Here is a 26,468-nt window from a genome sequence, read left to right on the forward strand (position 1 = left end):
GGAAATCTTAAGATATGAAGGAACTTTCACTGGTCTTAGTATACCAAGGTAGAGAAAATTTGGCTGGTTTAGTACACGATATTGGCTAACTGCTATTATACAAAACAACAACACATCACGTAATTCGCAGAGAAACGTATGTTGTTGTTGTTGTTGTTGTTGTTGTTGTTGTTGTTGTTGTTGTTGTTGTTGTTCACAAGCTCTGTCGTTTATGAATATTTGTTTATTCTTTGACACCTATAGAGCCAATTCTGTTTTGTGTAGAACTGTCATACAAGATGAATAAGCATTTTAAAATTCAGATTTAAGGGTTTTCACAAGACCAATTAGGAGAATCGAATACTGTGAATAAATTTAAGCACCTCTTCTGAACTAAGATTTCCTGAATCACATTTAGTAAGAAAGCTCTCTCGTCGTCTTTACCGCTTTGTTTTGAAGCTGCTTTGTATTGTTCCCCGATAGACTGACTAGTTCCTGCTCACCCCTCTAGTTTCACATATGAGATTCCATGCATTGTGTATGTGTGGGGGGAGTGGGACCAAGCCAATTAACATGAACTATGAGCAATCGGCACTAAGAGTTTTGTAGCCTAAACAAAGAATGTGACTAAACCGGAAGCTTTGTAGTCTCATGCCTCGTTTTAGCAGTTAACTTGGGGGAAAAAAATCGTCTGCAAGCAGTCCCGTAATACAAGTTCATGCTGTATGCTTTTATCTAAGGGTAAATCACTCAGTAATAGTAATGTGTCCTAGTTTGTATATCTCTGCTGTGCGAAAGAAATTTTCACAATGAAAAACTCGTTCTTAACAACTCATTTACTAAATTAAAACTATAATTGTAATTATAATTTGCTCTCCAGGAAGTAGTGGGATTACTCCCCTTACCAGTGACCACGAAGGTGAAGGTGAAAAAACATCTGCCAAGATGGCAACGACTAGGGCAGCGGAGCAGGCAGTGCTCAATATGTTCTTAGTAATGCTCGTATCTTCTGTAATGTTTGATTTAAGGGTGAGTGGGATTCCAAGGAGCAAGACCAAAAGAAACATAGACACTTCACGTTATCATCACCAAGATGAATTAGAAGCTTTACTGACAAACTTAAACAGCCAATATCCGTCGTTGACAAAACTTCATCGGGTTGGTTCCAGTTCACAGAACAGAACGTTGTGGGCTCTGCAGATAACTGATAATGTAAACGAAACAGAAGCAGGAGAACCTATGTTTAAGTACATTGCCAACATGCATGGAAATGAAGCTGTTGGGCGAGAATTGCTTATCTATCTGATTCAATATTTGCTTGAACAATACGGGAACGATGAAAAAGTAACGTCGATCGTGGATAGTACTAATATCTTCATCATGCCAACAATGAATCCTGATGGATTTGAACATTCTGAAGAAGGTGACTGCTCTGGAATTGAGGGTAGGGCTAACGCAAATGGCATAGATTTAAATCGAGATTTTCCAGATCAGTTTGACTCCGGAAGCGAGTCAAAAGTTGTACAGCCAGAAACTCAGGCGATTATGGACTGGGTTACAAACAACCCGTTCGTGCTATCAGCAAACTTGCATGGTGGAAGTGTGGTCGCAAGTTATCCCTTTGATGATTCAAGAAATCATCAGTTGACTGGATTCGAAAGTGCTGCTCCTGATGATAGTGTTTTTCGTCTTTTAGCACATACTTACGCAAACACCCACAAAACAATGCATAAAGGTAATCTTTGTTCCGATGATTCTTTTCCTGGTGGCATAACTAATGGTGCCCGGTGGTATGATGTGCCAGGTATGTGGCATTTTTGAATTTTGAATCTTTATAGATAATCATAACCCTTTATATGACAATTGAGTAATGGAAGCAACAGATGATTGCACACTTCATATCAACAGAACTTTCATTGCCAAATACAAATTGCAGTTTAGGATAGAACTTTTCTTCAGTTTGGAGCGGTGGTGTTTCCTAAAAACATGACATATTTGTCTCTCAGTCTTACTGCCCTAATCTTGGTCATCTGATAAATTTTTGTATCCTATTTGTATTTGAATATCTGTTTATAAAATTCCAGATATACTATGTGCTTTTTGTATAGGAAGCAAACCAAAATAAGACATTTTTTAAATTTTGATTCTCATTTATGAAAATATGAAAGAAGAACATTATACAAGCTTTGTTGGTTTGTGGTTGTAGATGCAGCACCTATTAGGCTATGCCCTCTTTGATCTCTTATGTCTTGAATTTCACTGTTATCATAGTTATATATGCAAAGTAGGTTTGATATGAGTATCCATTGTCACTCTTCAAACTATCCTTGTAGCTGCTATGACTTTTGGTGACATATTTGATTTAAACAAAATGTTTAATAATATTTGAATTGTTAATGAGTTAAGCCCATCATTATCATCATGAATGGTACAGAAAAGGTCATTCTGTGGGCACAGGTGGAATGGAAGACTATAACTACATACACAGCAGTTGCTTTGAGATCACTCTCGAACTGTCATGCTGCAAGTATCCCAAGGCTGACCAGCTTACACAAGAGTGGGAAAACAACCGTGATGCACTTCTTGCTTATCTTGAAATGGTCAGCATATTTTGTTTTGTTGGATTCAGTCTATACATGGGAACAATAAATAAATGCTGTCTGTGTAACTGTCACTGTTTGTCTCTGTCTCTGACTATAAATATGTATATTTATATATATATGCATACACACATGCACAGCTTGAACAATGCATGACTTTGCTGGCAGTGTTTGATGTTAAAGTCAACTTCTGTCATTGGTGTTTTGTTCATCTCTCAGCAGTAGATAATTTGGTCCTGGCTTGAGTCAATTTGATCCTGGCATGGATCAGTTTTGTCTAGCAAGAGACCAGTTTTCTTTTGGCAGAGGTCACTTATTTAGGGTCAAGGGGGAAACATTCAGGCCACTTAATCTGGCCCTCAGAAGCAGTATGTCATTATGTTTCTCTTTTTATGTTCTTACTTTTTAGTATGGTGTTATTGTTTCACTGTATGCATGCAGTCTTGCTGCTTGAGAATCACCCAGGATAAGATCATATCAAATCAAAGTATTTTTGTTTTTCAAAAGCTATAATTTTTCTGGTAAAAGTGTTCAGATCTGTATATTTAGTGTTTAAATATTCTTAATATGTTAAGTAGATGTATATGGATATTAAATACATTGCTTTACATTGTGACAGGTGCACATCGGTGTGAATGGCTTTGTGAAAGATGCAGAGACTGGGAAAGGCATTTCTAATGCCATTGTATCTGTTGATGGAATCAACCACAATGTTACATGTGCTCAGTTTGGTGACTTTTGGCGTTTGCTTGTTCCTGGAAAGTACACGGTACGAGCCACTGCTCCAGGGTGAGTCAGCTATAATAACTAGGAACTATAAAGTGACATCTAGTGAGTGAAAGAACATTAGTTTTAGTGTTTATGGGATATTTGGGATAATCCAAGAATTTTTGGGTATGTGTGGTCAGTATCTTTTATTAAATTTGTCATGTTTACGTTTTTCAAGATATGTGGAGGAAGTGCAAGCAGACGTGATAGTTCCTTCAGGGAAGGGAGTCACAATTGAACTTCGTCTAAAAAGAAGTAGCAGGTAAAAAGATTAATCCAAAGTCAAATTGTGCAAAACTATTTTTAATTGATGTGCACTCTGCATGTTAATGTTTAAAAATGTTATCAGACAAGCTGTTATTTTATCGTGCAGGCAGCACTTTGAACATAAATGCTTTTTGTTATAAAATACACTTCATTTACCAAAAAAAAAAAAAAACTTGTTCATAAACAATCTCATATTAAGCAAATTATAAATATTTGAATGATTATTCTAGCAATCTGCAGACACTGGCACAGGAGCAGAGTAGCCAGTCACTTTCTGCTTCTTTACATTGACACAGAAATATTCCTTTGCTATTGAAAAATACTTTTCTTGCTTCTGTCATTATAAATCATATCTCTAAAAACCTGTTCACTGTTTTGATTCAATTTGCAGGAATGACTCTGGACATGAGATCAACACACCATCTTCTGTGACTGATGAGAGGAAAGGGTCACCTACACCTGCACTGGTAGTGAATGGTGCCTCTGCATTAAATGACTTAGTTGATGTCATCAACAGTCTTCATGACTATAATCACCGTGCCAAGACCAGTTTCGTGGAACCCACCGAATTCAGGCATCACAACTATCAGGATATGACTACTTTCTTAAATGACCTCCATCAGAAATGCAAAAATATTACTAAATTGTATTCTATAGGAACATCTGTTCAGGGCAGAGAACTGTGGGTGATGGAAGTGTCAGATAATCCAGGAATGCATGAAGCAGGTGAGCATATGTTAATTTAAGAAAAAAAAGGTGCAACTTTTGTGTAACACCATTAAGGTGGAGGCAATAACAGATATGTCATAGTGCATTTGCCTTTTCTTGAAAATGTCTGTGAATGTTAAGTTCCTCAAAAGTTTTGAATAACAAATTCATTACAGCTAGAACTTTATAGCAGCATGTAGATCTTTCCTATCTTCATTGTGCAATTATCTTTAAGCTTAGAGGGTAGCAATGGCATCTGTTTCAGGTGAACCTGAATTCAAATACATAGGCAACATGCATGGTAATGAAATTGTGGGGCGAGAGATGCTGCTGATGCTTCTGAAGCTGTTTTGTGATAATTATGGGACCAACACATTTCTTACTTCCTTGGTTGACAACACTCGTATTCACATCATGCCTAGTATGAACCCTGATGGTTATGAAAAGGCTAAAGAAGGTCAGTGTGCTCTTGTAGATATGAATAATTAAAATAGTTTCTAAGTCAGACACATTATTTCAATACAGAACAAGTTTTGTATGTATGTGTCATGTGAAGATGTATTTCAGCAGTTTTTTTATAATGTTATTAAGTGTGAACTCAAAAATGTATAAAACACACAGGGATGAAAGAAAGATTTATTTATCTAAGCATAACTTTTGGCACTCACTAAGTATCTTTTAATGGAAAAATATAATGAGCTATTTTGCTGTAAACTTCACATACTGTCGCAGTAAGTGCTGATTTTGCTGACCATCTCTACTCTTTTTCAGGTGATATCTTGGGGATTATTGGACGAACAAATGCTCATGATATTGACCTCAACCGCAACTTTCCTGACCAGTTTAAGAACGAAGGAATTAATATCCACCATGAAACAGAAACCATTGCTGTCATGAAATGGGCTTCATCCATACCTTTTGTTCTATCTGCAAATCTGCATGGAGGATCACTTGTTGCCAATTTCCCATATGATGACTCCCCTGCAGGTACAAGCATTTACAGCAAGTCTCCTGATGACGAAACATTCCGTATTCTTGCTGAAGCTTACTCACTGGTAAGAGACCAGCATGAGCCTTTTTTTTTTAAAAAATTGTTTTAGTTTGGGATTAAGCTAGGGCACCATATGCCAATCTGTCCCTCTTGATTGCAGAGCTGATCACTGGTTCCAGACCAGTTTCACATCTCTGCCTGGTTAATTCTAAAACTGCTATACAAATCAACATATAAAATTGTCCAACCATAAATAATTTTGTTAGGCTTTTCAGATTGCTAGCCGATCATGCTGATTTTTTTTTCTGTTTTGTCTTAAACATTTAAAATGGTTTGTTGAAGATATTAATGTTCATACAATATTTAGTTTTTTCCCTTTACATAAATCTTTCAAATACGATGTTTTTTTTTTTTAATTTTTCTTTGTTTTAGTTGTGAGTTGATTTAGTACATGTGTGATCTTACTGTCCAGGCCCACTCAACCATGCATGAAGGGCATCCGTGCAGTGACATCAGTGGCGAGTACTTCCAGGATGGCATCACAAATGGTGCTGCATGGTACAGTGTTGATGGTGAGGGGCACATACAGACCAGGGTGTCCCTGGCACACTCACTCATACAAGAAGCATTTGAGAACATGAGAAACAGAGATGGGGTGAAAGATGAGAGACATGCATGTTTTGCTTTTCTAGTCTAGGATATCAGTCTGCTTTGACTTCTATACATTTTCTTTTGTTACATTCAGGAGGCATGCAGGACTGGAATTATCTACACACTAATTGTTTTGAGCTGACCATAGAGATGGGATGCACTAAGTTCCCAAATGCTGACCGCTTACCTTCATACTGGCAGGCCAATAAATTCTCTTTGCTGGTCTTCATGGGACAGGTTTGTGGTTCAAACAGCAGAAAAGAAAGAGAAGTGGGACAGATGTTTTACCAATGGTTTATGGGCTAACCTAAGTCAAACATGAAGCTATCATTAAATTCAAGCCTGCTAACAGACCATGCAGTTATTATTTTATTACAAAAATGTGATTTTTTTATTATTAGTTGTGGAGACTAGTTACATATGGATTGACCTAAATTCTCACTTCTGATAAAAGTGAATTCTTGCCACTATGCCACATCGAACTACTATTGTTACATTATAAGCAACAAGGTATAGACTCCTTTCCAGAATACAGGCATCAGATCCTTGTGCTTCATTGATGGAGTAGTTTTATGCACTCATATTTGAGTCACTTGATTCTATCTAGCCTTCAATAAGTTTGATAAGATGAATATACAAATAAAACAATTGTGTAGTTTTTTACCTGTAGTGCTAATCCAGACATGGAAGTTTATTATGAAAAAAAATCATTGAAAGTTTAGTAGAGAATTGCACAAACAATATTTCTTGTAATAAGAATAAAAATATATCTCTAGATTTGCCACAAAGAGCATTTTAACACAAAAAAATCCAATGTCAAGAAAATCATCTTTTTTTTTTTTTTCATGTAATCAGGTTCATAAAGGAGTGAAGGGTTTTGTAATGAATGGAGAGACTAATCAAGGTATTGCCAATGCCACCATTACAGTGGAGGGCATCGATCACACCATAAGATCTGCCCTTGCTGGAGACTACTGGCGACTCTTAGCCCCTGGCAATTACACCATTACTGCTAATGCAGATGGGTAGGGGATTTGATGTTCTCATTATAGATGTCTCTCTCTCATGCATACACACATAAACATATACAGAGCTCACTTGCACAAAGATATAGATGCTCGTACATAAAAAAAAATGCACCTTATGAAAATTCTTCAGTAACTTTGTCTGAGATTAAAAAAAATGCTTCGGAATTATTTGAGATTCATATTATTTTCATTTTATCAAAATATCTTTATCTGTAGATTTTTCAATGATGTTCATAGTTATGTCAATAATGATAGAAGTTTCAAATGTTGTACAGTGGTTTAAAAATATGTAAGGTATGTAAGAAACAGTAACAAAAATGAAAAAGAATGCAAGAAGACTAAACATGCAAGACTGGGGAGGAAGGAGATGTAGGTGGATAAAAATCAACTAGCACACCAGTTATAAGAGAAAAAATAAATTCTTACATCTAACTTTTAATCCTGTAAGTATAAACAAAGGAGGAGGAGTACTGAACTCCCAATAGTGGGACCTACAAAAGCAAATGACCGATTCCCATGTAGAACAAAAGACATTGTCTGGAAGGATTGCAGCAGTTTGGGAAGATATGCATTGACTAGGACCTGAATACAGCAGAAGCAGTCTTATCATTAATGTGAGCAGTATCAAAGAACCCATATTTTTCTGAAAGAAGTGTTGTTCAAGCAAATGTGTTCATTACACTGTGAACTGTTTTTCCTCAGATTCCTTCCTCAGAGTTTCAAAGTCACTGTCTCAGATGGGGCTGCAACGCTTGTCAACTTCACTCTTCAGTCTAAACTTCTAAAGGAATCTAAAGGAAACCTAGAAATCTGGTCTAAAGATTTTGACTTTGACATTGCTGCTAACATGGCTCAAACCAAATACTTTTCTAATGATGACCTTCAAACAGAGTTTAAACATCTGGCAAAGACTTACCCTTCTTTCACCCAGTATAGCACAGAGTACATGACCAGACAAGGGAAGACACTAATTCTGTTCAGCATGTCAGGGTCTGGCTTCGATTACAATAATGTGAAACCTCACATATTGTTGATTGGTGGATTAAACGGAGATGAACCTGTTGGAACTGAGATTCTTCTGAGGTTGGCTCGTCATCTTACAACAGGTACTGTCAGTCAAAAACAAATCTGTTTAGTAGCTTTAAGTGTCTTTGTCTATCACAGTATTCTAGACTTTATCAAGCTGTTTACCCAATAGTAACAAGTTTTCATTCTTTCTTTCCTTTTTTCTTATGTGCATTTATGTGTTTTAGAGAATCTATGAGAATATCATTGTTTATCAATTGTTTGTATGTTAGAAGTAGAGAAGTGTAATTATAAGTTTTCTCTTTTGCTTCATAGCGTTAATCAGATATAACAGTCTTTTTTAATTGGTTATTAAGGAAATGTGAAATGAAAGTTCTTTTTATTTTGAATTTTATACAGAGCTAACAAAATATTGCAAAATAGCTCCTTATTGTTTTGGAAAGTTCTTTATTTTAAATTTGATGTGGAGCCTTTAAAATGTAGCAGAACAACTCTTAATAGTTTTAGCTAAGCTTATTGAGACGTGTTTATTAGAGCTTGACTGGGATACAATTTTTTACTTTACTGAGATTAAATCTCTACCATTTGATTTATATGATAAAACTGAATCTGTGAATATTTTTTTCCTTTAACTAACTAGAATTTTAGTTAATGCTAAGATGCAGAAGTAAAGCTGAATGGTTGTTTTGTACAGGGTACAGTGTTGAACAGCCAGAAATTAAGAAGATTATCAACAGATCATACATTCACATTATTCCTCAGCTGAATGTGGAAGGACCGTCCAGAGCTGTTCTTGGAGACTGTAGGGGCGAAAAATACAATGGCTCCTCCTTCAATCAACTTGTAAAAAATGAGGTAAAGGCACTTTGCTGACATTTTGTTTTGCAATGTTTAAGGTGGTTGTATATATAAAAGAAGAGCAACAGCTTGCTGTTATTCTTCTCTTTTGAAACTTGAAATTGCTTTACCCTCACACTTATCTCACTGTTTGAGAAGAGGGAAGAAGAGATTCTTGATGAGTGATACCTCATAATTTGTCACCTGTGAAATATGAACTACAATATTTGGAGGCCCAGATCAGCAGCTGTGTGCCCTACTTGCAAGCTGCAGGGTGGAGAGTGCAAAAAGTATGCAACTGGAACTAAACCACCAATAAAGGTGACAGAAGGAACTTCCATTGGTATATAGTAAGTCAACACATGACATCAGTGTGGAAAGGTGAAAAGTTACCCATGAGCTAGAAAGATACACATGTGGGACTGGCAGGTCAGATGACCAGGGTCTGGGAAGACAGCAACTGACAAAGGCCACAGGCTCTGGTGCATTGGAGGAGGGAAGTAAACATAAGCATGGCAAGGGCTTCCTTGCATGCAGTTGAGTAGTATTTTTGGTAGACTGATCCCAATTCACATAGCTGCCATGCCTCAAAATGCCACCACTGTCCAAGTTTATGCTTCCACCATGAAGATAATGAAGGGTTTTAAAAGTAGTACCCAGAAAGAACATCCTCATTGTACTGGTGTGCCAAGGTCAGCCCAGACACCAACAATGGGCAGCAACAATAGGTGAAACCAACAACAGATGCTTAAGACTCCTAGAGTTTGCACAGAGCCATTGACTCACCACAAACCATCACCTCCATAAGGAATCCAGGATGGCACCTTGGCACTCTCCAAGTTGTTTGGTTCACAACCAAATCAGCTTCATCCTGTGACTTCGACACTTCAAATCAGCATCAGCAAGGCCTAGGCAAGGGCATGTCCAGGTGTGGACATAGTCAGTGACCATGACCTTGTCTTAATGAGCCTGAAGTCGAAGCCAAGAGTGAAGTAATGCTCAAACACCCAGCAGATTTGCTATGATTGGGAGAAGCTGCAAGACTCAAACATTGCAGAAATCATCAAGGCTTAAGTTGGAGATAAATTTGACATTGAACATGGATTGAGATGTAGACATCCTCACTGGAAACATCAGAAAGGTGCTACTGTCAACAGCCCAGAAAATGCTAGGGCATCAAAGGAAGAACAGCCCTCGGTCATGAACAACATCCTAGGGCTTCAATAGGAGGGGCTTCAATAAAGAAAAGAAAAGCAAATCCAAAACAGCTTCCAAGTGCAGAGATGTGAACTGTGCTATCAAGAAAGAGACAAATGCAGAGAACTGGATTGAGGGCCAGTGCCAGTGTCAGATGCTGTGTCTATTCATTTGCTGTCTCTGACAGCCAGTATAATAGCTCATCAGTTAGTACCAATGAAGGGATGAATGTACTTTTTGTGTCAGAGGTTTGTGTGTGTGTGTAGAGGGGGTTGGGATTTATTCATTCATGTTTGCCTTGACGGGTACTGGTCATTGGGAGGAACACATGGATAGACACAGCAGCTGATAAGGCCTGCCACTCAGGCCTGTCTTGAGGAATGGTGAGCAGGTGTTGCTTGGGACAACTACTTCATGTCTGTGAACCAGTTCAGCTTCTCACCACCTTTGCATTGACCTCTCGAAGGTTTCTTGAAGCACAGTCTTTGACAGTGTTTGCTGAACCATTCCAGATTAGGCATCTTGACTGATTCATTGATGGGTTGCTGTTGCCCTATAAGTGTACCTGTATGTGCACATGCACTTATATGTAACCATAATACCTTCATTCAGTCAATATTGCATGCTTAGCTGAATATTAGATTTAAAAAGGGTTTTGTCAATTTAAAACATTGATGTTCTTCCAAAAGATATATTCACTGACATTTTAAATTCATGTGAAGCTGTTATCCTTTCAAATTTGCCTACCATATTCATCAGATATATACAAAACCAAGAAATCACCCTTAAATTTACACCTCAGTGAGCACTTTCTACTTGTAGGGCAGACTTGGTAGAAAAGATCTCACATAGTTTTACACCATGCATTGTCATTACTAAGGGAAGAATGCATTCCATTTACAAACATGTTTCTTTGGGAAGGATGCCTTGGTCAAGCGTTTGGTGAGTTTGATCTCCAGCTACAAGTTCAAAACAGTTCTCAGCCTGGGATCTGGAGGCTACTTTGTAACGTATGTTTTTTCATATTTTCTTGTGTGTAATGGGGAGAAGTTCACTTTAATATGTTATTTCATGTTCTATGCTTGCACAGTTTGTGGTGATTTTTCATAATCCTGAATGACTTGCAACTTCTAAGGTAGCGTGCTCTAATTGAAAGCATAACTTCCACAGGATTCTCAAACAACATTCTAGCAAAAAGTTTTAGTAGCTGATGTTTTTCCATTACTTTTAACAACTTTTATCTTTAAGGCAACTCAAGAAGATATCGATTTCAGGATGTCATAATCAAATTTGAGATGACATCAGATTTGCATACTTTGACATATTTTGTAGTGATTAGCACATTATGCTTTGTGGAGGAGATCCAGGGCTTTTTCTGTTTGTAGTTTAGCCTTTCATTGTGAGCCATATTGTCTTCTGTTTTTATAATACAAGTTGATTGGAACAAACATAGTTTATTCAACTGTTGAATGCTCAAGTGTTTAGTGTTTGACAGCTGATTGCAGCACATTACATGGTGGCAGAAGTGGTATCAAGTTTTCTGGCTAGCTCAGTATTAATCAGGTTGCAAGATGGATCCATTCAAAGCTCTCAAACAGTTGGACATTACTCAAACAAGTTTATGGTCTGAGTGGAAGCATAATGTGCAAATTACTACACATATTAAAACAGATTATGATATACTTCTGTTGAAAATATCTGTTTTGAGGTCCAGTAAAATCCATTTTTACATCTACTCTCAGTAACTTTCTGTCCAACTAATGTTTGAGCCTTGGTTACACGCATTTCTATCTTGTTAATCCTGACGTTGCATACCTTAGAGAAAGTGTATACTGTCATACTTCATTTCCTCCCCTACATTATTGTCTTAACTGAAGAGCCAAGCGGTAAATAGTCTTGAAGCCATGTCCACACTTTCTAAGTCACTTTTCACTAAGTAGTTTCTTGTTTAAGGAAAAAAAGGCCTAATGGTGCAATCTGATCTACCTGTAGCGACAACCACTTCCTTTTGCGGCAGAACAACAAAATACCTTTTCTCTACTGCACACAAGATCATGGTGCATTTTGGCCAAAATTTTTTTTTTTAAAAAAAGTTTAAGCTAAAAAAACAAACGCGAACAAGCACTTCTTTGGTTTCAGAAAAGCTGTCTCAAAAGACAGAGATGAAAAGCTTTTTGCCCGATTAAATAAGAGACCTGAACCCAAATGTGACATGATATATTTGAGACAGCAAGCATTTCTACAACATATGTTTCTGATGACTTTGTCAACTTTTCTAATACAATGACATAGGAGTTTTAGACAAAAACTAATGCTCTTAAAAGAGAAAAATAGAACAAAGAATTAAGTAGAAAATAGTAGCACAAAAGAATAATGTTTTGTTAAGTTGAAAACTTTGGTCAGTTTTTTTGCTGTATTCGCTTGCACAGAATGTGGTGCTACAGGCAGTTTTAAGGTTTTGGGGTTGGGTTTTTCTTTTTTCAAGATAGGAGGGGTTATTCAACACAAATTAATATTATATATCAGGACTGCCCATTTATTGCCAAGAAATATTAATGCTCACAATTACAAGAAAATGAAAAAGTGACTGTAGGTTTTGATGGGAATAATCCTGTGGTACCTTGTTTCCGTGTTCTTGGCCATGGTCATAGAACTGGGAACAAATTTTCAGCTATTTCCTGGCATGCATCACAAAACTCATTTCAAAATAATAGCCAAGAAGGTTGGCACAGCTCATGTTAACGTTAGTGAAATTGTGAAAAGGGCATCAGCTGAAGTTGTGTGTGACAATGCTGATGATAATGAAGATGATGCCTCCAGCAATGACTGTCCTCTTAATGTAATGATTTCATTTGATGGTAGTTATCACAAAAGGGGTCTAACATGCTGCATTCAACCATCAAACAATTTGAAACTGTTTCAAACGAGCTATATTAGAACAGAAACAAGCATGACTGACAAAGGCAACTTCCAGGTGAAAAACCAAAAAGCAACAAAAGCCCTAGATCTTTTCTACAAAGCATAACACATGATAACTTATTAATCGCCACAAGTGGTTTTACTTCCAGTCATGGAGTAAAAGTAATTATAGTTGTTTTGACAGGGCTAGTCCTAGATATGTAGTTTTGTCCAAGTATAGCCACAAGAAAGTGCAAATGACTGATAAGAGAGAGCAGAATGGGGGGAAAAAACAGCTTGATTCAAATCACTCACTAAATCGTGAGAGTTTTTCAAAAGCAATGGCAAATTGCAGCCATCAAATTGTGGATGAAAACCACAATATTAAAAAATTTATGATCAAAAAGAACATGTCAGAGACAACCATTGTTGCTTTGGCGGTTTTGTTAGTATCAAAGTTAAATTTACATGTAGTTGTTTTTATATTTTTCTCTCCCAAAGGAGCTGTGGGAATATTGATTATGGGGTTGAAATTAAACCAGGAAATTTTCAGCCAGAGCATAAATTCTGAATCTAAATAAATTGATAAACTTCAGAAAATAAATAATGCTTTTCTCATTTTTTTAAGGATTCCAAGGAATGTGAGACAGTCTGAAACTGATGACCACACAACAGTCTTCACAGAAGATGAAGATGTCTTCCAGTCTTTGGCTCATGCCTTTGTCGACAAGTTCCAAAGCATGAACAGCACAAAGTGTAGCAATGACATCCCATCAGGTGTTGTTCATGGAGCTGATCTCCCAGCTGGAGCAGTTGCAATGGCTGACACACTGTACTCACAGTACCGCATGCACATGGTATGCAGTGTTATCATACTGTCTTGCTTTTTTGTTTTTTAAACTGTAGAAACAGATTTCTGCACCTCACTTCTACACAGGGCCGCCGATCAGACCTCTCCGGGCCCCTTGTACTTGTAATCGTAAATTATTTTCCCAGTATATAATGTATATATATATAAAAAAAAACCACTGAAGTCTGTTTAGACCCATTGGCCATGGTGCTTAGTAAAAGTAGTACTAATAGTTCAGTTTTTGTAGCACGTGTATCTTCTATGATATTTACATACCTCTTATTTTTTTCATCCATTTTCCAAACATATTTTATAGAATTTTGCAAAAGGTGGTAAAGAGAGAAAATAGTGTATTACTTCATTCTAATGTTCATTCATACCCAATTTTGCTTTCAGGTGAGTGCTTATATTGAGTGCTGCAAATATCCACCAGCCTCACAACTTCCTACAATCTGGCAAAAATCCCTTCCTGCACTTCTCAGTTTTCTTCAGCGTTCAGGACAAGGTAGAAGGATGACTTTCATTCCTTGGTTTTTCCTTTGTGCAATATTTTTGGTCTGTTTATCAAAGACAACTTTTCTTGCAAGCTTTTTTGTGTTTCAGGGTGTTGTTTTAATTGCTGATCTTTTCCATGTTTGTTTTCAATCAGGTATATATGGTTCTGTTGCTGATGATCAAGGCCATCCAGTGTCAGACTACACTGTTCAGCTGGACAGCATGACTGTTCAGCCTATGACATTACCAGGATATTTTATGCATGCAGTTGACGGCTCTCACACTGTTACCTTTAGTTCAAAAGGTACATTGTTTATGTTATCTTTGTTAAAATAAAAATAACATAAAATTACAGCAGATGGTAGACTATAATAGAAGCCAGAATTGTTTCTGCTTTCAAAGTTTGTAGACACCTATCTGATGAAATAAAAGTTGTGTCTATACTATTCCTTCATACATGCAACACTTTAATAGGTACAGTGCAGAGTCACTGCATAAATTTGGAATCTGGTGGTTTCTCTGCTTTTTTATTGTAATTATTCAGTGGTTTCATGATGTGAACATGTCATTTTTGCTGCAGGGTTTGAAAGTGTAACCAAACAAGTGAGAGTTGTTCCTGATGAAGCAGTGGAGCTGAACATCAGTCTGGTGCATGAACAGAATGTCACCTTTAGCTATCATGAATACAACACCATGGTTGCCCTTCTGCGCAACATCACATCTAGATGCTCAAAGTTTGCCAACCTTATAAGGTAAGTTTGTAAAAGAATTCATTTCACATTTCACCTTATGCCTTTTCATCTTCTCATTAATTTGTGTTAATGTTTTATGTTGCACATAGATCATAAGTGGAATAATTTGCTAAATATTAAAAGCAAAGTTGTTAGTTTGCTGAATTTATTGTTTAGTGGATGAGTAAGACACAGATTCATATTTTGATAGAGCCTTACCTAAAACCTTTACCTAAAACAAAAAATGTTCTGTTTTTCATGTTAGTGAAATTTGGTACAGAAACTGTGAAACCTGTGAATTATTTAAAAAATATTCTTCACTTCAGTTTCCTGTTATAATCCAGGTCTTGTTATTGAGATGTTTATGCAATGAAACCTTTTTCCATACTATTGTTCCCTTGCTCTATTCTTGTCACGCACTGTCTGCTACTTACAGGATAAACCTGCAGGCCTGTTTGTTCTTGTATGCTCCTTGCTGAGAATTAAAACCTGATTTAGCTCTTTTGTTATGTTTTCATGCATTATGAATAATCTTGCACAATTTAAAGTGCTTTTGTTCCAATTTGGCATTCACTCTGATAGAGTAGGACTTCTTTGACCTTTTAAAGGGAATAATGTGTCATTTGTCCATTGTGATACATAGCTTAGGAGGAACAGTTACATTTGGTTACCTTGAATATTTTTTTCAAAACTGTAAATCTCTTTCGTTTTTCCCCTTCACTTTATCGGTTGTTGAGGGCAACGTAAAATAAAATATGTAAAGAAATAGTTTTACAAACACTTTTATTTAGAAACCATTAGAAACATTAAAAGTCTCTCTCACACATTTATATTTTAAGTCATGTTTTAAAGAAAATCCTAAGACCTAAGGAAAAAATTATTTTACCCATTTTTAGTACAGTTCAAATAAAAGTGTGTATAATTATTTTAAATTATTTTATTTTAAACTTTTTAGTCTCTTTGAATTTTGTTATTGATATTTTTTCGCTTTACTTTTTTTCACATTTCTAAAGGGTTGAGTCATTTAGGTGACATCATTTTAGAAAAGAGAAAATCTGTTGAGCAGCTTGATTCCTGTAGTTCTAATACCCTAACTCTAATTGGGTACCAAACATTTACTACAACTGTTTGACTGCTTTGATGAGCCTTTTAATTTTATGTTTTGGGTTTTTTGTTGTATTTTTTTTTTAATGCAATCATCAAAGGGAAGGAACTATCCAAAAGTGGAATAAAGTCTGCATGTTTAAAGTTCTTGTTAAAATTTTACTTTTCCCAAGGAGGAAAATATAAAAAGAAATTATTTTACTGTTTGTAGACGGCTAGAAATGATTTAATATTGCATTGTCACTGGAAATGAGTAACTGCTGAAAATTTCAGACCTCTAGGATGATGAAAAGTGTGTGAAAAATTGATTACAAAATTACAACAGACATGGTGACTTAAAGTGTGTTTAAAAAAAATTTGGTCTGTGCTTTTAGCATTGGACAGTCTACTAATGGCCTGGATCTCTGGATGATCTCTTTCGGAAAGAACCGCACTGATCGAGTGGTGCCCTCTGTGCTATTGGTGGGAAACATGCATGGTGATGAACCAGTAGGGAGAGAACTTCTGCTGCAGTTGAGCATTTCCCTGTGTGAGCAGTTATCTGAAAGATACATTGAAGAGGTGAGTTGAACTGATGGAGTAGCTTCCATGTAACAACTTCTGATCTGCTACCTTGATTTCCACTTGATGCATAGAAAGACATTACACACAGATCATGTGGAGCAATAATTATTAGCAAAATCATTTGTCCCAGATTAAAGATTATGCAGATATAAAACAAAATATGTCTGAATTGAGTTTTTGAAAAAATTTGGTATGTCACAGTAACTTACCTAAACTCTTGTGAACCTTACTTGTAACTCGCACATTTACATTTGCTCACACAGAACTTCAAGGGCATTATAAATAGGCCTTGATAATTGGGTGATAAAGAATACAGACAAAATATTTTTTACTACTGCAGATTTATAATATAAATTGTTATTCTAAGTTCATATAATTATAACACCATATTCTTTCTTTCAGCTTCTGCTTGAAATAAACCTGCACATAATTCCTTCCATAAACCCCGATGGAGCTCAGCAATCTTCAGAAGGCAAATGTCAAAAGAGCAATGGTCACAACAATCCCAGAAATATTGATCTCGATGCTAGTTTTAAGTTGCCAGGTGAGAATACACATCAGTTGTCCTAATCAGTTGCCTTGCTGATAGATATGACCTTGCAAAATGGCACTAGAAATGTTATTGCTGTTGTCTTTTCCACTGTCTTGGTGGCTGCTGCAGTTGATGACAGTGTCTCTTTTTTTGTTTTTATGTCCAGAAAAACACGAGGAAATCCAATATGAAAAGGAGACAGATGCTATTGTAAAATGGCTGGATAGAAACTCTGTAACCCTTGCAGTATCCCTTCAGGGTGGCAACTCTTTCCTTACTTATCCTGCTGGAAGTGGTAAGTCTCTTTATGTAGGTTTGAAATTTGATCACACCCATGTATACCCATGTCAGCAAACATCTAAACCTTAAAATTTCATCAAGTAACTTTTTGTATTATGTACATATGGTGATATTATGAATTATATGCAGCAGAGCAATTTTAATTAATGCCTTTTGTTTCCAGCTGACAAATTGCCAGAAAATGCTTTGAAAATTCACCAGCACTTGGCTTCTGCCTATATGAATGCCATGACCAGGCCTTCAGCACCAGATTCTAGCTTCTGTGACGTCAAGCTTAGTAAGTACTCTCTAATGTGGTCAGATGCTTTGTCATAGATATTTATAGATTTAAAGTCCTAGCTAAGTGCTCATCCAGATTACCCGAAATATTGAAAAAAAGTACCACAAAAACCAGCCTGTTATTGAAAACCTCATGATTATATGTTGTGTTTTTCCAAAATCACACCTGGTGACATGATAGATTTTTACAAATAGCATTGTAAATGCTGATGGCGAGGTTATCAAAGTGCAAATCTGTACAAAATGATGAAAAATTCTCAGTGCAAAGTTTTGTGCAAACTGATTGAGTCCTGCATGTTGTCTATTTGTAAAGCTAGGATTATGCTATGCACAGACCCTGTCTTGTTTTTCTCTCTTTCTGGAAATGAGGGGGCTGGCGCATGAGACATTATTTCAGTTTGGAAAAATGTAGATAGGATTTGTAAAGCAGTGTGAGCCTGACTTTAGGCAAGGAACAGCATGATGTAAGTTGTATAATGATGATAATGATAATGAAGATGATTACTACTACTATGATGTGCTTAGGGCACTTTGCGTAACTTGTTTATATTATGTTTGCTACTGCATGTTATTGTTTTCTCGAGATGTATAGCTATAGATGTATAGTTGCCAGTAGTAATGGCTCTGGTATTGCATGTAATCCTGACAGCTGATGTGAACAGCAGCAGCATCCAGGGCACTGAGAGAGGAATTCATTCTGGGTCCTTTGCGGTAAGTCTAGGTTTCTATTATGTTTCTACAAGACAGACTCTGAGAAAAATGTAATTCACTCAACATTTGTGGTAATGTATTTATTAAAGCAAAAAACAAAAGCCAAGATGCAGACTTCTCAGAATGCATGAAACAACTGACTATAGTGCATGTGCCCTTTTCTCCATGTTCCAGAGATCTTTTACAGAAAATTGCTGGAACGTCTTTTAATTCCTTGGTGAAGCTCAGCTGGGTGCTTGTTGTCATCAGGGTTAATTATTAATGTCAACACATCAGCTTTTCTCTCACAGATACCTGTAATACACCAAAGGAAAAAAAAAATGTTGAAAAATCAATTCCTTATGAGCTGCTACCTACTAATTGCCCTCTGGAATAAGTAAAGTTGCATCATTATTAATTTTCCTCTTTCTAGGATTATGTGTATTTGCAAAGCCACAGCCCATTTCTGACTGTGTATGCTGGTTGCTGCCGTTACCCAACAGCTGACCATCTGCAGGAAATGTGGCACCAGCATCAGCAGCCCCTCATGTCCCTTCTGCTTGAGGTGAGTCAAAACACTAAATCATCAAGAAAAACAAAAGTAGTCCCTTGTCATTATGGTTGTAGGAGAGAAAGGTTTTATAGCCCTCTTATCAGCTAGCTGAGGGCCAGCTTTTGTGAGGGTGGGGGCTATCTCCTCTCCCTCTCTGCACTACTTCTCAGCCCTCTACAAAATTGGATACACTGCTCTAAAAAATTTAGCTAAGACACGACAGCAGGATGTTAAGCCATGAATTTAGTGGTAACAAAGGTAGAGAATATCTGCTTTGATATTAGTCATATTTGAAAATAATGCAGATGAAACTGTGAATGTGATTTTGATGCCATGCCAGAGGCATCATACAGGGTATTGTCTGCTGTGGTACAGTGACCTCTTGCTAATTTGTCTTTTAGATTCGACGTGGCGTATATGGGCAAGTCATCAACAAGCAAACCGGAGTTGCTGTGAACAAAGGTTTTGTGAAAGTCGACAAGTCTAACATCCTTGCCAACATCAACAGCAATGGCCAGTACAGCCTTTATCTTCCACCAGGAGAGTATGACCTGCAGATCTATGCAGATGGATACCATGAAAATAAAAAGGTGAGTCAAATGGATTTTTCATGCAGTAATAACAATCCTTGAAGTGCATGTGGTAATATGAACAGCCATACTGGCCATACAACACACTCAATTTTGTAGTATCCAACAGATGTGTCTGGTACATTTGTTTGCATGAACATGGTTAAAAAAAGACAAATTTATCCTTCGATGATGATGTATTTAATATGCTACACGTCAAAGTATAATACAGTAATGTGGCTGTCATAATATGACTTCATACTTTTGTGGTGCTTGGGTCCAGCAAACTTTGAATAAAGAAAATAATCAGATGTGTCTGATTTTGACTTCATATTAAGAGGTGTTTCAGTACAAGTGAGCAAAAATGCAACAAATATGGGGCCTTCTATAGACATGTGTCACATGAAATGAATCATGACAATGGCATGAAGGGGCTAGACCGTGAAGCTATATGTCATTTTCTGCACCAGGTGGCCAGGGTGATGCATGGTGTGCATGCAGTGAAGTTGGTTGTAGAGCTTGAGCCATACGTCACCATCCTAGGCATGCCCCCTGCCCTCTTTGTCACCATTGCAAGTGAGTGTAGTCCCCCTGACATGTTGCATACATCTAGTTTAGTGGTATTGTGAATATACAAAATGCCTTTGTTTTTGATTTTTACATTTTTAACTTTCTCAATATGTAATATTTTAGAATTTGATGAAAATTTAGTAATTTCAGTTTAATTGAAAGTGAACTCAGAACTAGCTTTTTTTTTTTATTTTAATCAAATCTGTCTACTGCTTGTTAATTCAAGATTTACATTTTTTTTTTCCCCTCTGTCACTCAGGTGTCTTAGGATTCCTGAGTCTAATGATCGTCACTGGCGTCATTTGTGTCCGCAATCGGTCCAGGCTGCATTACAACCAGCTTGGCTTTCGTCCTGTGCGTAATAGTGATGATGATGAAGAAGAAGATGATTATAATGGCAATGAAGATTTTTTCCATGGTCATAGTAGTTCTAATGGGTGGCCCCCAAAAGCCGAAGCTCGCGCAGCAGATATTTTCAGAGATAACCCAAGTGATGATGAGGATGGAGATGAACATAGTTTATTTGAAAAGCATTTGTTTACAAAAAAGTGACCTTCAAGGTGTAAACATAATCTTGTTATTCTTTTTACAATCATGCTGTGTTCAGGATACTGTATATTAATATAAATGATTTAGAGGATGGAGAAGTCTCTGTCCATTTTACTCCATTTTTTTTCAGATTACAAGGCAAATTGTTGGCAATGCTTTAAACCTGGGAAAATTTCACCACTCAAGTGGGTGTTGTTTAAAGCCAGTGTAAAAATCCTTCACAGTCCCACATGAACATGCCTGTGTTTTATTGCTGCATATAATAAAGAATGTGATGAAAACAGCTTAAAAGGAAGGAAAACATTGAAACAGCAAATAACGAGGTCTTCCGTTGCCTTTGTATAGTCTTTCATCTCCTAAACCTCTCTCCGTTTCCATTTCTTTGTGATCTACCTGTAGGAGATAGCTTTCTTACATTATGGAAATGTTTGGAGAGACATTTTCCTGAGTGCCTTCTGTATTGGTGGAAATTAGAAGCTCAGGTAATATGAAAGTTGACTGTTTTCTTAAGATATTGCTCACTTCCTATTTTTTATATGTGATTTCAGAGGAGTCTTTATATATATATATGAACCATGTATGCCTTAGTTACAACAATCCAAAATTTCAGTTACACAAGTAAATTTTGTGACTGATTTTTTTTTTTATGTTGCGTTAAAAATAGAGGTATTACATGCTTGATGTCTGATCATGTACATGTCAGGGTTTTACTGCAGCTTGTGTGGTTATGGCACGAACTGTACTCACTGGAGCTGAAGAGTCATATGCCATATCAAGTCTTACACATTTTCCATACTTTTTTGGATTTTTGTCATTGTTTTTATGTTTCTTATGAAGTTTTTTATTTTTAGTATTTTATTTTTGATGGAATTTGGTAGATAACCACCGTATCTACCATTGCCACCTTTATTTGTATCACATCCTTATGTAGCTGACATATTTGAAATTACAACCTCCTGAAAAAAAGACTCTTTCTGTATGCAAAAATCAGGAATTTTAAGACAAAAAAAAAAAAAGCTATTGTCCTAAGGCTGGAGCTGTTAAGGCTTTTAAAGTTCTGTCAATCAAGACAGCGGAAGTGTGTTTAGGTAAGAACAGATTTGACTGCAGACAACTGGAGGTCAAGCGAGTTGACCTGGGAGTTAGTGGTAGTGTTAAGGGGGAGAAAGGCTACAACAGACTTCTTTTAAATTATAAATCAGATTTTGGCAAATTCATTCAAAAGCTCTTCCATGTTTTACCTGCCTAATTATTTCCAGGATTTTTTTTTTTTTTTTTTTTTTTTTTTTTTTTTTTTGGTGCTGTCTGTCAAAATACCTTTCTCCATAGTTACAACTTTTTCATTTTTTTAAATGAATTTCTATGGTGGTTTTGTGAAAAAACGTCAGCAGGCCAATAGTGGTGTAAGGCTTGATTGCCAGGGTCGTTTCAGTCTAGAGTTTTACATGCTGGTGTGCATTTTGCCTAGGCTATGTTAGTGCTTTGCTCAGCTTTCATGCTTCGCTCTAGAGCAGGGGTGGGAAAGGGTCATACTATAATGCACAGACTATACACAATTATCAAATTAAAAATTAGCCTGCTAGAATTGGTTGCACTGTAGTTTTGCCAGAGTGTGTTAACACTTTGCAACATATACACCCCAATCCTGCCTTACACTGACTCCTCTGATTCAGCACAATACATGCAGACAGGCTGCGGGCAGCCGACGAGGAGTATATGTATCTGTCCTGTCATGTACTTGTGTATCCTACCTATCCCATAATAGACATTCCTTGCTTATCCCTCAAAATTTATGTTATGATAATGATTTGTTTAATATAAATTTGTTTCTATGAAAAAAGATTCATTAAAAAGGTCCTAGATTTATTGAATTTTAAGTCCCACCTGCAGTTGCCTTGGCCAGGCCAGGTCAAATGATTTTACAGACGCCAGACATCCCCCACCCCTGCTCTAGAGGGATAATTTACGGTATAAGTAATGTTGGTGAACATGGTATACTTTGTTATACATTCAAAGAGTTTGAGTTACCTATGTACAAATGGTTAGGTCCATACAACAGTACCATTCTGTTGCTGTGCTTTATGTGATGATGTATACATAGATCTGCAGAATCCTTGGCCACACTGCTGATGTTTACTACAGGTTGATGTTAATGGCTTGGTTTGAATATTTTTTAAATCAAATCAATACTAAACTATTTATGAATGATTGGTGATGGCTAACATGTTTGTTCCAATATTTTAGGTAATTGTCCCTTTGGTGGTGGTGATGTAATGGGACTGTGTATTTCTTCAGAATTCAGACATAAAACTATTGAGCTTGAGCTTGAGTCTTATAGCTAAGAAATTTTTGATTTGATAATTTTGAGGGCCTCAAATAGTTAAAAGATTATGCAATCATTTTTAATGTGCAGACAGCAAATATAAGATCTTGAAAAAAAATTATCAAATATTAGTGCAAAGCTGCATAAGCATTACTATCTCCTTTCCAGATAGATCCCCATAAATTTCTAAGAGTGAATAGCTTTATGGTTTCCATCATTTACAAAAAAAAAAAAAAGGCACAAGGCACAGATGTTGGCCTAAGCTGTTCCAAGACAAGAGTGTGTTTCAGATCATATATACAATTATCTAATTTGTTGTTGCATCATTTGGAACTGGTTATGTAATGCATTTGACACAGTCTTTGTAAATGCATTTAAGTATTTCATGGAAATCAAATTGTTTCAATTGATCTTGACTTTCAGAGAGTATGACACATCATTGCTTGCAAAACGGATAAAAATTCATGCCAAGGAATAAACTCTACTTAATTATTTACTTCCTGTGTGGCAGAAATTGACACACTTAAGTCAAACATGACAGGCTGTCATTATGTCTTTGCAAAGATTGGTTGCTGTGTTCTTTAGATTTTGTTGGGAAAAGCAGGCCACAGAAAAAGTGGGAGAATAAGTATTATTATTAATTTTACATCTCAGTGGCACACTGCTAATCTAAAATGGATACAAGATTTTGATGATATGCCCATTTAACAATTAAGTTATTTGAAACTGTTGGTAAAGAGTTACACAAATCAGTAACTTAAATTTGATAAAAATCACTGTCCACAAACTGACTTGTATTACTATCCAACAGAAAAAAGTTTTTTTCTGTCCTTATGTACAGCATACAAACATAACATCTATGCTATTGTATAATCTATAACAGTGGTTCTTAACCGGGGTTCGATTGAACCCTAGGGGTTCGGTGAGTCAGTCTCAGGGGTTCGGCGGAGCCTCCGCCACAGAGGTCAAGACACACCCGCAATTCGTGAGGACACTAAAGAAGGGTTCGGTGAATGTGCATATAAAACTTGTGGGTTCGGTACCTCAAACAAGGTTAAGAACCACTGATCTATAACCACCTAGTGCTTTTTCTTTCCATGCCTTTTTTTTATAATTTTTTTGTTACTGAGTGTTATAGACTAATATCAGCTGTTGTTTGCTTTTGTGTTGCCCACTGTTTTGTGTATTTGAATGCTCTGAAGTCATGAAAATATTTTAACATAAAATAGCACAACCAAGGGGTGCATTTCCAACCAGTCTGAAAAATAAAATTACTCTAGATAAACAAGTGCAGTCTAAAAGAATTTTGCACCTTTGGTTGATTCCTGCATAGGAATGTGGGCATTGGATGTAGTTATTCTTTACTTGGAACATTCCTTAACAGATGTTAACATGTTTGTTCACATCATGAAAATATGTGCTTGTAAGATTCACAGGTTTCAATTTAGAGTAATTGGTCTTGATCATGTGGCATATTTTGGAACCATTTCATACTTTTTTGCTGGAACACTGATCAGTGCCTTACCAAATTTGTGTGGATAGACATGTACAGTGACATGTTTTTTATATATATAATTTGAATACAGGTGAGAGCTTTGTTGTCGTTTAGTTTTAAAACCTAAATATTTGTTGTTGCCTTGTTTTGAGCCCCTCACTGTGAAGGTACACTTCCATTCCTTAATGTCCCCACAATGACTTTCAGACTGCATGACTGCTGAGACTTTTAACAGAGGTGGAGAAGGTTAACTGCTTAGTGATATGTAATGTATTCATTTCTTTCATTTAGTTGCCAAACCCATGTAAGGGTATATTGTTCCACTGTTTATTTCTATGAATAGTGTGTGTGTGAGAGAGAGAGAGGTCATTAAAAAGAGAAGTTAAATTTGTCTTAAATTCAAGCATTTATGGCAACAGAATATAAAGACCTGAACTCTAAAGTGATTTTAAGAAACCGGACAGCTGAAAATATGCAATTTCTAATATACTCAACTCAGATCAGGATGGGCACCATTCTTTTTTCTGTGTGGTTTTACAAGACTGTTGCCAGATGAAGCAGATTATTTTTTTTTTAAATCTACAGCTCACCAGAAAGTTGATATACAGTGATCAGGCCATTCCTCACAGCAGACTACTGCGCTGATCTGGGTATGGGTGCAGTGCAAATTGTTAGCTTAATATCTAAAAGCCCAGCTGTCAGCTAAACCTACACTAATATTTTGAAAGCATTTTTGCTAACTGCTTTGATGTTGTCTTTCCAGCTAGTGGTTTACTTGCACCCAGTCCCTGGCTGCTGCACAGCCTACAGTACAAGACTTAAGGGGTTGTAGGATTACAAATGGTACATTAGACCCAAGTGCCTGAAAGCTGGGCATTCTCATTTTTTTTTAAACATTTTTTTTTCATGCATTGTAGATTTATTTGATTATCATGAAACACCTAACTGTGAGAGGTTTGTGTTATGCCATGTTATTCACAAGAAAAATTACAGCTTCTATAAATCCAATTCAAACATTTAATTTTGAGTTAGATCTATGTTTTTCTGTTTAAAAAATAGTCTTATGGGCTTTTGAATTTTAAAAAGTTAAGTTTATGTGAACTATAACCCTTTTTTCTTCAGAATAACATGTCACATTTGTTCTATTTTGATGATATTAACAACATATTTAATTTTACGCAGAGCAAGATAACGAAATAATTCAATTCAAAACATATGGTTGTGTTTCACAAAGCATTTATGATGATGGCGTAAGGAAAATCACACAGCTTTTGGGGACAAAAAATTGTCGGGTCAGTGTGTTGTGCAAGTGACATTGGATATAAACATAGTAACAAACTATGTAATATATAATAAACAAATCTGAGAATGTCTTTCATGGACCAAAATTCACTGGATAGGCAACTTTCAAACAGACTATCTGTACAATAATTTGTATCTATTATATATGTATATATTGTATATGTATCTATTACCCAAACAATTTAAGTACTGCAGTATCATCACTAAAAATACTAGAAGGCAAGGAAAACAAGGTCAAAATCAAGGGGAACAAAGCTGAAACATGGTGTGGATACTAACATTCAAAATTAAGACTGCAAGAAGAGGGATAAAAGAATCTATTAAGAAACAAAGTTCACCAGCAAGCAATGTAGACCCAACTTGGCAACACATTATGAAGAGATAAATCAGTTATGGCTACAGTGTTCCCTCGTTTATCGCGGGGGGGATAGGTTCCAAGACCAGCCGCGATAAACGAATTTCCACAAATTAGGAACATACATGCAATAATAATATATACATGTAAAACAATATCATGCTAGTGTAAAGTAATATATTAATCATAGTATTAATACAGTACAATAACACTTAAGTGTAATAAAAATATAACTGTACTCAAAGAAACCCAAAAAA

The 26,468-nt window shown here is 36.3% G+C and overlaps 1 protein-coding gene across 1 annotated transcript; it reads left to right on the top strand.

Moving 5' to 3' along the window:
- On the top strand, positions 1 to 25,927 carry LOC112561933 (carboxypeptidase D-like). The gene is made up of 27 exons (XM_025234801.1): positions 1 to 48; positions 860 to 1,783; positions 2,437 to 2,579; positions 3,199 to 3,368; positions 3,526 to 3,609; positions 4,006 to 4,340; positions 4,588 to 4,779; positions 5,094 to 5,377; positions 5,786 to 5,885; positions 6,059 to 6,201; positions 6,820 to 6,989; positions 7,695 to 8,098; positions 8,713 to 8,873; positions 10,974 to 11,062; positions 13,579 to 13,807; positions 14,197 to 14,305; positions 14,450 to 14,599; positions 14,876 to 15,047; positions 16,505 to 16,691; positions 17,097 to 17,238; positions 17,393 to 17,521; positions 17,690 to 17,803; positions 18,455 to 18,516; positions 18,929 to 19,060; positions 19,450 to 19,638; positions 20,088 to 20,193; positions 20,447 to 25,927. The coding sequence occupies exons 1-27, from the start codon at positions 15 to 17 to the stop codon at positions 20,737 to 20,739; spliced, it is 5,247 nt and encodes a 1,748-aa protein (XP_025090586.1). The 5' UTR covers positions 1 to 14; the 3' UTR covers positions 20,740 to 25,927.
- Positions 25,928 to 26,468: the final 541 nt, after the last annotated feature.

The sequence above is a fragment of the Pomacea canaliculata genome, linkage group LG4 (genome assembly GCF_003073045.1).
Source record: "Pomacea canaliculata isolate SZHN2017 linkage group LG4, ASM307304v1, whole genome shotgun sequence".
NCBI lineage: Eukaryota > Metazoa > Mollusca > Gastropoda > Architaenioglossa > Ampullariidae > Pomacea > Pomacea canaliculata.

Bases quoted from the DNA above. Each gene is read 5' to 3' on its own strand.
- LOC112561933 (XM_025234801.1), top strand. From the start codon at position 15: ATGAAGGAACTTTCACTGGTCTTAGTATACCAAG. The intron at 8,099-8,712 runs GTACTGTCAGTC...TGTTTTGTACAG, and splicing joins GGCTCGTCATCTTACAACAG to GGTACAGTGTTGAACAGCCA. The intron at 18,517-18,928 runs GTAAGTCTAGGT...TCCTCTTTCTAG, and splicing joins TTCATTCTGGGTCCTTTGCG to GATTATGTGTATTTGCAAAG.